The sequence below is a fragment of the Lates calcarifer genome, linkage group LG5 (assembly GCF_001640805.2).
Source record: "Lates calcarifer isolate ASB-BC8 linkage group LG5, TLL_Latcal_v3, whole genome shotgun sequence".
In the NCBI taxonomy this organism is placed as follows: domain Eukaryota; kingdom Metazoa; phylum Chordata; class Actinopteri; family Centropomidae; genus Lates; species Lates calcarifer.
The window spans coordinates 12,759,266-12,770,798 of record NC_066837.1 but is presented as its reverse complement, the minus strand read 5'-3'; the positions used below and the strand labels follow the sequence as shown (position 1 = coordinate 12,770,798).

Sequence of the window (11,533 nt, the reverse complement as noted above, 5' to 3'; positions counted from 1 at the left end):
TTTCCGGTTAAAAAAGGGGAGTCTATCGTATTATATTGTATGTATTATCATTGTGGTATCGCTTTTTCAACTGTTTTTTTTAGTACAAAGTGTAACAAATATACAAAAGACAAGCTGGTATTGTTAATTTCAAAATAACGCTCACTGTTAATGAGTATGTGGACGTAAAAAAAAAAAAAAAAAAAAAAAAAGCAATAAAAACGGAAAATACAGCAGGTCAGCTGTATTTGTGATGGAAAAGTTGTTTGTATGTGGTATATCCTTTACCTTTTACAGAACAGTTTTTTCATGGCATTTTTTCCTCATTGAAGTTTCATTAAAGTTAACCATAAGCTGGGCCAGCTTTAAGGATTTTATAGGTGGGCAACTTGGGCAGTAAGCTAAGTGGCCCAGAGGTTGGAGATGCAGACTAGTATCCACAACATCACTCAACTTAATTCTGATTAACCACAATGTGTAAAAAATATTCCATGCACTGACCCTCGACTACAGCCCGACACTATTTGGATCTGGAGAAGATAGGATTTCTGTCCAGTACCACTCCTCCTGTTCCCTGCACTCAGACTGAACAGCTATGAGTTAATTTTTTAAAAAAGCTGTCACTAAGTCAGTGCTCTGGAAATGTGAGCTCCAGCAGACTCATACTGTACGAGCGAGGAAGCAAGGAAATGAGCAGAGGTCTGAGGGTGGAACACAGCCTTGCAGAATGGGAGTAGCTGTAGTTGTTCATAAGCCCCATCTCTAGGGAACACCAACAAAGCATTTACACAGTCATCAGGTAAGAATTCATACAATTTAAAATGTTATTTTACTTCATGAACTGTAGAATATGAGATGGACATCAAATCATTTTGTTTTCTGTACCATTTTTTAAAAATACATCGCCAAAAATAAGTGAGCTTGATAAAAGCTTCTTGTTGTTTATTTAAACATTTAAATGAGCTGGTATAGACAAACCATTCCCTGCATTCTGCAGAGTTTGGTGCTTTTTCACTCATGTAACACTGGAAGATTCAGACTTCATTTGTCTAACTCAGACCACTGAAGCCTTGTATTAACTCCAAATAAACTTCGCACAAGACGACTGACTTAAACTCATATCTGCTTACTGTGTGGTGTGTTATAAACCATTTATCAAATATTTATATCTTTCCTGAAAGAAAAGAAGAAAAAAGAAAGAGAGAAAACAAATTATGACTGAGCTATGAGTCTATGTAAGTAAGTAAAAGTATGTGTAACAAATCAGCACAAGCTTACTAAAGTAGGAACAAATAAGGACATTGGGGCTCCCAGTGGCATGCTGTTTCCCTCCACAGGAAAGGAAATCTGCTTGGTGAGATAAGTTTTTTTCACTTCCTTGGGCTGTGTTCAACACAGAGTGATCACACCCTGATTTATCTGAGTTGCTCCCAGAAATTAATTCTCCTTGCTTTAGGTACGTATCTTTTAATATTTTCCAACATCTTCTTTTCATGTCAGTGTTGAAACTTTAGTTACAATATTTTTTATCTGGTGTGGGAGTGGGTGCAGTATCCCAAGTAAAGAAAACAGATAACAGGGGCTTCAGGGCTTGTCTAAACAAAGTATTTGAGCAACAAACCAGACCATCCCATTCCTGGACTGTGTATAACGTCACAGAACTTTTCATTCAAGTTTGGTCCTGCAGTCTCTGATTTCTGTTACAACACTCTGTGGACACAGACGACAGGACGCCTTTTAAAATGTGGGACAGAGGAAAACTGCTTCTTGCTGCAGTCGTGTTCACAGCTCTCTGCTACAGAGTAAGTTTTATTTCTCTGACAAATTACCATTCAAAACCTGAGGTATTAGTTTGTTAGGAAAAAAATATTCTCTTAAAACTAAATTTTAATTTCCTTATTCGATTAAAGGTGGCTGCAAAAAACCTGGACATGGCACCACATGCTGTAGATGTCCTGTATGATAAGTGCCGCAAAGAAGCCATCAAGGAGTTTATCCATTCAGGCGTCTTAAAGGCAGAGCTAAAGGGCAGTGAGGGATTCCAGAAAGCATGGAGTGCGAGTACCCAGTGTTCAGAGATGATCCCAGGAGGAATAAAAGAACATACAACTGCACTTCTGGCATATGCTTATGGAGATCCAAGGTTTAAAAAGACCTTCAACGATAAAGTGGAGACAATGGGTGCAAATGTTAGCTCCTATGTAAAGGACTTCCATTTCAAGTCTCTTCACTTCCTCCTCATGGACTACATGATGCTGCAGAAGCCAAAAAATTGCACAACTGTGTATGTTCTCGTAGAGCCAGGGGAACAAGTCACAGCAGAAAACGGCTCAAAAGTGAGATTTGGAAGGTTCACCACAGCTCTTAAATCAATAGAGGTTGAGTTGGATGGGGATATCATTTTAAATATCACTTCTTGTCTCTTTGTCAAACTGGGGGAGAACATTTGCAGGAGAGAAATGGGTGAGATCTTGTTATCTCCAGTTGAAGAGTTCATTGTGGAGAGTGTAAACCAGAAAAGTTGTGGATGACGCAGAATACACTGAGATTGTTTTGAAACACTCAGGTCTGAGGAGCTCGGACAGGTGCCACATCTTTTCACGGTAAGACACATTTTCTTGACAAAAATAAAAATGTTGCTCAATCTCATGAGTGTTAAGAAAAAGTAAGATTTGAATCATGAGGTTGTACTGTGTGTGATTTCTTTATCAAAACTGTGTATATATACAAGTAATATAAATGTTTTTTTTTTCATTTATATACGTTTCTATTATCTAGCAAATGTTAAATGATACACACACCATGTTAATACACCAAAAAATCCACTTAAATTGCTTTTTATATTGCACTAACCCAATAATCACCTATCATTTCCTTGAGACCCCACACTTCTTGGTAAGAACTGTTATCATGTTCTGTTTTTAAAAAAATCAAACTACCATTACCAGTGTCAGCACTGAATCTTTGAACCCGAAAAATATTGTTAAAAATCTATGTTTACTACAAAGAGCATCAATTTTAACAGTGTTAACTTTGATTGATCTGGGGCTAATGATGCCCTGTTACCACTCCCTACTGCTGTGAGTGTATGGTAGTAACTGAGGGCAATTTGTTTTATTTCTAATTTTTTTTTATAAACTCTGAGCTTCTCCCAGCTGGATTTTGATGGTTAGACAGTCAGAGGACAGAGTTTAGTGAAGGAATCAAACTGGAGCTGTAAAAAACAAGGACTTTTGAATCCTCAGTGGAGCCAGTGGGTGTGGTTTGATCAGATGTGTCCAGCTGAGCCCCACCCACTTCAAATTAACTGTAAAAAAATCCTAAAGGAATTTAGTAGAATTAACTAATCTTTTCTCAATGTTTATTTTATTTAATTTATTTTTTTTACTTTAAATGAATGTACTGCTAAGAGTTCATTCAACTCATCAAAGAAACATCACCAGAATATAAACTTTTTAGACTGAAGATATGTTGAATTAAGTCATCATTGTTTCTTCACATAATAATGAAAACAATGGGAGCCACTTGTGCTGAATGTTTGTCAGCACGATGATAAGTTTAATAAATTTACGTTTATTCAACTTAATATTTTGTACTGTATTGAACTATAGAAAATCTCTGGTGAAAATGTAATATTCATATAGTACCACCTTGCCTTTAGTAAGGAGCTGGTTGAGACCACAGACTTTTTTTTTTTTTTTTTTTTTAGATTTTAAGATATTGCAGTATATTCATCTCTTTCTTTCTTTGTCTCTCTAGGTCTCCAGCTGACGTCTCCGCCCAGTGGCTTGTGTTGTTGCTTGTCGCTTTTTCTCTTTTTTTCTTTAATCTTTGAGTAAAAACAATTAGCACCTCAGACTGCTCAGACAGCTGAGAGTGCAAACACCAAATGCAAAACACTGCTTTGTCATACAGTCATGTCATTGTTTTTAATTACTTCTTCCACGTTTTGAACTGAAACCTGTTTTCTTTATGCAAATCAGCAAAAAATATTTACTTATACCAATATTTTTAGGATAAGCCAAATTCTTTTTATATGCTTTTTGTATTCTATACCTTTATTAGAGAGTATGTAATAGAGAGATAGCAGGAACGGGTGTGCAAGAGTCTGGCCAGACAAGAACTGAGGATGTTGTAGTTGATGGTTGGCAGGTTAACTTCTAAATCAGCTGATAACACCAACTGTTAGATGTATGATCTGAGCTTAAGAAATACATAAACAAATAAACTGGTTGAACTGTCCTTGTCTCGCCTCGTAATTTTTACACAGGACTGATCTTTGAATGTCTTTTCATGTGGCAACTATGTTCTCAGCCTCGTTTTCTGATCTGACACCACTATCATTCCAAATAACCTGAAACAAAAATGTAACAAAATGGTTGTTCACAGAGACACTATTAGCTTTTATAGAATTTTCACATCATACTAAAACAACGAAACACCAATTCAGCACAAAGGCTAAATATAATTTTTGTCTATGTGTTTGAATCTGAATATTTACACACACTGGCGAACATGTATAATGTACACCTACAAAATCCTAGATACATACAGTAAAGCGTAACTCTTACAACAGTCCCAAAAAAGTACATTTTAAAATGGCACATGCGTTCTCCAGCCAACAAAAACATTAGCAAGCACTTATGATTTTACATTTGGTCATAAAATACAGGTAACATCAGTGTCACAACGATAGATTTTAGGGTATTCATGTTTGTAAAGCAGTATTACTGCTGTTATTGTTGATGAAATCCACTGAGTAATGGTATCATGGCATTAAATATACATTTTATCCAGCACAGCATTTAATCAAATACATATACTGCTATGTTATATAATAGCATGCGAGTGTAACATTAAACAAATGCCATTACAGAATGTCAGAAGCAGTTTAGTGTATGGTTTATGATGCTGACAAAGTATCATTATTTCTAATATCTAAAATTAAATACAAATATATATCAAAAAATATAAAATCTATAAATATAATAATTTAGATATTGAAATACCTTGGTTCAAACCATCAACCATGTTTTACCAAAGCATCAATAGCTTTTAAATGATTATAATCAGAAGTAATCAAACCCAAGAAAGTACAGTACATAAGCATGTATGCAACATCCCACCAGGAAAATATCATATATTTAATATGTCTTAATGAAATGCACTTTCCTGCAATGCCAATGTTTTAAATCCATATATATATATATATATATATATATCAATGTCAAAAGATATCAGGTGTTTTACACAAAATTATTTACCAAAACTGATAAAATACAATTGTATTTTATCAAACTGTTTTGTTAAAGTGAAGTGATGGTAAAGTGCAGAGGTCTGATATTGTCCCCCGCATGGGTACGTTCTAAATTGCTGTTTAAAACGTACCCATGGACATACAGGAAACTACCACTGGATTACTCTGACACCAAAGAAAACTTAAAAACGAGATAATTCTCAGGCAACTTCTGCACTGTGTTATTTCTATGAGCTATGAGCAGGTTTATGGATGTTTGTTTGTGATGGACATCAGTGGTAATGACATCCTCGGAACATATAAGTCACCCTGAATCTAAAATTATGTGTATCATGTCTGGTGTTAGATTCAAGTACCTACCTAAAGCTACAGTCTGTAACTTTTCCTGCGGCAACGACTAACTGTCTTTGTTATTGGGCTCAGAGTTGAGTCTTGATCTGTTTCCACGAGAATAAGTGCTCTTGTCTTTGCTGAGGATGCTGGTGTCGACCCGAGAGAGGGTGCACATGCTGCTCTGGTGACCCGGTCGAAGTCTTGTATTTTGGAGCTCTAGCTCATCGTAGCTTGAGACCCGGACAAAGGGACACCAGCGGAAAACCTGCTTGAAACCGGCCCGGAACCTGAACCCAAAATCAAACCCTGACGTGTAAATATGCTATGTTGCGTACATATAAAGTACTTACATAACCTTGTGGTGTATTTGAACTCACCTGCTGTTGAGGCAGCAGTAGATGATGGGGTTGTACATGGTGGAGCTCATTGCCAGCCACAGCACTGACAGGTAAACCTGCTGGATGTACTTCCACTTGCTCAGACGCTTGTTGAGCCCCGTCACAATGAAGTAGACGTGATAGGGCAGCCAGCAGAGGGCAAAGGTCACCACTACAATGATCATCATCTTCACCACCTTCAGGAGGAAAGAGAGAATTACAGACAGGGCATTCTGACATGTCACAGCACGAGAAACACAGGTGTGAATTCCATTTAGCTGCTTCAGTTTCAGGGTGCTAGTGTTGTAAAAGCTGGCTCACTATCATCACTGTTGATTTTATTAGTGACACCTGTGCTTTTGCTGAAAGAAAAAGGCTATTTACATCTCAGGCAAACAGTGTTGCAACCACAGGTGTGCTTTCTAACATAATGAGGTGCAACACTGGGAAACATATTCAACACAGCCACGGTCAAAATAATGTGGAAGAAGCTCACAATGCAAATATGAGTGTTGGTATCACATAAAATAAGACAATGACATTCATGACAGAGAGTGTCAAACACCAAGATAATCCAGACACTCATTTATACATTTAAACATTCCTCTGTGCATCAGGACCCTCCTCATCGTTCTCCCAAAACCAGAAACGTCAAATCAAAGAGGCAGCACACTCTCCACATTATCTCTGAAGTAGCCAGTTTGTTGTCTGTTTCCCTTCATTGATCACAATGACGCCTCCATTCAAAGAATCCAGAATGGCCGCCGCGTGAAGAGAGGGAAAGGTCAGCGATGACGCACCGGACCCAGCAGGTTCCAGGTAGGACAGATTAGAGAGCGCCACAGAACTCATCAGTGTGTTAGAGCACAATACCGAGCTATGGGGGGTTAAAAGGAGCGGGCGACTATTATACCATCAGCAGGAGCTCATGTGCGAGTCTGTGATGAGAGTGACTTCCTCTTATCTCCAGTCCAGATGGAATCTTATTATCGTCAGCCTTTGAATCAAGCCTGACATTGTCTTGTAGCTTTGTTTCCCGACATTTATAAAGCTCTTTTATCTTCCTCGGCTCAATTTTGCCAGCAGTCTGAGCCTCTGATGATTTTTTTTCTATGAAGCCCTCTAAAAGATTGTAAATGGCAAATCTGCACCTGTCACTGCCTCTATTTCTATGTATTGAATGTGTGTGTGTGTGTGTGTGTGTGTGTGTGTGTGTGTGGAAGAAAAAATGCTAATCTAAATCTGAGGAGAAAATCTACTCTCAAGTTAGTTTTTTTTTAAGTTTATATTTGCTTATTTCATCAGTTCTGTGGGATAAATCTTGAGTGATGAAGAGTAATTTGATCAATGACAAGAAAAAGTTGCAGATCCACAGATTAATTTTCACAATTAGATTTTTTTTTTTCATCTATTTCATCCTCTGTCACTCAATGCTCCCACAGCCCAACCCTTGCGCCACCTTCGAATAATCCAAAATCTAAACCTGCAGTATTTGTGATATTTATTGATCGAATTGTATTCTTTGGCGTTAATCCCTGCACTGTCTCCATAGATGCTCGTCATGACAGCTGCGATGACCTTAATCCCTGTTCAACCCAGCGCTCACAGCGGCTGCTGCAGAGCGCTCTGTGCCAAACTACAGTAAAACAAATGCTTTTCCTCCTCTTCTAGGCTGCAGCTGCAACTGAGCAATGAGTTGAGTTAGTAAAAATCTATACTGATGCACGACGACATTAAAGTATACATGTACTGATACTTTTGCTCTGCGTGTGGTTTTTGGATGATCAAGTATGAATTCCCTTCACAGTCCTGAATTAATGGGCTGTGCAGCTCTGCATGAAACTGTGAGTCATCCACGGTTTGTCACACTCAGGATCACACTGGTTTTAGTTGTAGCAGAGGTCTTCCTCAACATTAGGAGACTAATTATTATTATGGACTACGTCCCTGCCACCGGGAGATTATAATGCAATAAGAGATTTTTTTTTTTTTTTTTAATTTGAGATGTGAAGAGTTTCTGAGTAAGATCACTCAGCCTACTTCTGTGACATTTGTACTTTTCCTGCTTTCCTTTTGTCAATGGGAAAATGTTTTCTAGCAAAGGAAATCCTCAGTCCTTGATCTCACAGCATGTTTTGTCACACCTATACTCAGTCCCAGCAGCAGCATATTAGCAAGGGCTGTGCTCAGACAAGTAAAAACTGTCCTGGTGAGCAAAACACAACATATTTTTTTATCTACCATCAATGAACCTTAACTTGGTTCAGGCTTAATAACTGTGTGCATTATCCACTTACAAATATACCTGTATGCTTCCTGTCCACAAACACAAACTAAATTAATACGCAAAGTGTGAATTCATGAAATAAATGTGGTGTTTACCTTCCGTTTGGCTCGGAGCTGTCCGTGATAGTTATCAGATGAGTCTCCAGGGATCTCCCCTCCCCACAGAGTCACCCCAATGATGGTGTAAGTGATGCCCATCACCACTAAGGGCAGCACATAGACCAGAACCGTCACTATGATATGATACCTGCACGAGTGAGTTAAGGACAGACACAATCAGATGACGCACAGAGAAACACAAATACAAGATTAAAGCCCAGCTTTTGCCGCGATAATGATGATGAAGCCTGACATGAGCGTACGAGCTGTCAGCGTGTCTGTACTCTCACATGAAGGGGTCGTCGACCACGCGGGGCCAGGCCACATAGCAGAGGGTCCTCTGGGGCAGAGTTCGGGTGGTGGAGAAGTAGCAGAGAGGGAAGGCCAGGACCACAGCCAGACTCCAGATACAGACGATCACTCCCATAGTGGCCTTTGCCGACAAACGGGGCTTCAGAGGGTGGATGATGGCCATGTACCTAAAGGGGCAGAGGTCGCAACACTGTCACAAGCTGTGGACTAACGCAACCAAATGAAGACATTACAAAAACACATCAGTTGTGCTGAATGTAACCCTGTAACACGAGCATGTGGAGGTTTACAGATGTGGCTGTTAACACAGCTGCATTTTACAGAGCAGGTCTCTGTGGCTCACTCGCCACATTTATCAGACGAATGAGTTGAGAGCTGCTCAATAAAATGCATCAGTGGTTTAAGAAAATGCTGTCATCATCATTACTCATTCTTACTCAACTATAAAACGTGTTCGGGCATCTCAGGCACGAATGATTGCAAGTCCACAAGCTGTCAGCCAAGATTTTAAAAGGATTGCTTCAAGTTTTCAAGTTTTATACTGAAAACCATATTTAAAATAAAAAACATGAAAACAACACAGAATAAGAATAGAGACTGTTTTTCAGTGTGCAATAATTAAGGTTATTATATTTTCTGTTAATGTGTAACTAAGAAGCTTTCATTTTCTTTCACAGCACTGCCACAGTGTAGCACTGAAATGAAACCTGACATAAATAATCTAATATTTAATCCAGGCTATGATTAAATTAGCTAAATAATCTGACTCTATTTCACAGTTCATCACCAAATAAATCTGTACTGGAATTCGTGAGATAAGGCACTTTTATGGAAAAAGTGAAGTTATAGTGAGATATGAAGATTAGATAGTGAAAATATGAAGTTATAGTGAGTTTTAGTGGAAAAAAAATCTCTCTAAAAACACTTCCATGCTGCTGTATATGACTTCCCCACCTGTCGATAGCTATCGCGGTCATGGAGTAGATGCTGGCGAACACAGCGGTGACAGGGAAGAAGTTGTGGAACCTGCAGTACACTTCTCCAAAGTACCACTCTCCGTGAGCCGCGTAGATGAAGTTGATGAGCGTGTTGAAAGCGGCCATGGAGACGTCAGAGAAAGCCAAGTTCAGCAGGAAATAGTTGGTCACGGTCCTCATCCGCTTGTGCGCCAGAATAATCCAAATCACGATCAAGTTCCCGAAAACGGCCACGGCGAGCACGGTGCTGTACGCCACCGACCAGAGTGCGATGCGCCACGCCGGCTGCACGAACTGGTTGGTCAGATTCCTTGGTCGAATTGGAGCCGTCCCGTTCAGAGGCCATTCCTCAAGTGTCCTCAGAGTGGATCTGTTTCAGTCAGATCTGTGGAAGGCGACATAAATCACTTTGGCACCGTTTGCGCGCAAGACTGTCCACGTGAGACCAGTGAGAGAGAGAGAGAGAGAGAGAGAGAGAGAGAGAGAGAGAGAGAGAGTGGTCCTGATGCTGCCACTCCCTGCATCTCTCATAGAGTGGGGGGTGAAAAGATCAGTTCATCAGAATTTATCGTCATTCTGTTCCAAAGAATCTCACAATAAGCGCAACCTCTCCCCTCTGCCTGATCTACAGGTGGTTTTCTGTTCTTGCAAGTCCAGCTCACAAGTCTCCTCACTTCTCTTCCTCTTCTAACGACGAGTCTGACCTCAAAACTCTGCTAAATTTCATTTCATCCCAGAGAGATGAATCTATCGTGCATCAGTGGTGTCTGAAGAGTTGGATCAGTCTGAGTGTGATACAGTTAATCCTTAATATCAGTGACATGAAAAACAAAGCTTATATAGCCTCAGGATTTTATGTAGGTTTGTTTCTATTATGTAACTATAAGCTCAGTAAAACAGATCACATGAGGCCATTAAGTGTTGGACATAAGGAAAAGTCTTTTGCTCACTATTTTCTACATGTTTTTCAGTGCAGGATAAAATCTCTAGTGAGGCTTCTTCATGTCCCACATTCAAACTTGACTCCAGTTTTCTATGAAATGTCCTGGATTTGTATTGTACAGCGTGGAGAAGCTTTTAAAACACCATTGTATCTTAAAATTTACAGCAAGTGCGACTGAAACTGTTACCTGATAAAATATGAAGCATCAAAATAATTAAAACATGTAAAGTGAATCCTTTTGGTTTTTAAAAGTGCATCACAATGACTCTTGACCTCAGGATTTGTATTAAAAAAAAAAAAAAAAAAAAAAATCGTGGCTATGGCAGCTTGTGGTGGGATGATTTACTTGCAGTAAGTTTTAGCTTTACGTAGTTGCACATCAATATTCTCCTTCTCAGTTTACTCTGCTCAGCTCAGCTTACCTTTTCACTGGGAATTCTTTTAATAGTTGTTAACCCTTTGGCGTCTGTCACTGAACATGTTTTATTTACAGTGACATAAGTTTATTGCTTCATCATGTGGAAACGAAGCAAGAGAACCAACTGAAAGTCATTCATTTCTGAGGCCACATAACATTAATATTTCAATTTTTTTTAGTAATCTACAGATATATAAACAAAAACAAGACAGGATCACTTTACATGTAAATAGACTGGTTTATAGTTTCATTTTTATATTTTTTTTCATTTTATTTTGGATTCTTTGCAGCTTCAGAATTTCTTACACTGGCAAAACGAGAAGTCAGAGTTATAACTGAGTTAGTGATGAAAAAAAGATATTAAGCAAGTAGGACAGTGAGGACAGTTTACAAAAACAAATGCAGCAAAAATAAATCAAAACCAATGTGGATTCCAGAGGGTTAAAATACTTTTGCCACTGAAGAATCATCACACCACAGAGATCCTGAATCAGATACCAGTAGTGTTATAATCCAGACTGAAGCCAGTGACTGCCACACAGAGAAAATACC

The 11,533-nt window shown here is 38.8% G+C and overlaps 2 protein-coding genes across 2 annotated transcripts; one reads left to right on the top strand and one right to left on the bottom strand.

Moving 5' to 3' along the window:
* The first annotated feature begins 766 nt into the window (after window positions 1–766).
* si:ch211-145b13.6 (GPI-linked NAD(P)(+)--arginine ADP-ribosyltransferase 1) lies at window positions 767–2,586 on the top strand. Its single transcript, XM_051070271.1, is given in 5 exon segments — window positions 767–778; window positions 1,317–1,435; window positions 1,696–1,781; window positions 1,890–2,504; window positions 2,506–2,586. Coding segments are annotated over 3 exon segments (756 nt in total). The 5' UTR covers window positions 767–778; window positions 1,317–1,435; window positions 1,696–1,721.
* Window positions 2,587–4,091: 1,505 nt separating this feature from the next.
* On the bottom strand, window positions 4,092–10,224 carry tacr3l (tachykinin receptor 3-like). The gene is given in 6 exon segments (XM_018695687.2): window positions 4,092–5,856; window positions 5,947–6,143; window positions 8,329–8,479; window positions 8,622–8,810; window positions 9,598–9,932; window positions 9,934–10,224. Coding segments are annotated over 6 exon segments (1,128 nt in total). The 5' UTR covers window positions 9,967–10,224; the 3' UTR covers window positions 4,092–5,633.
* Window positions 10,225–11,533: the final 1,309 nt, after the last annotated feature.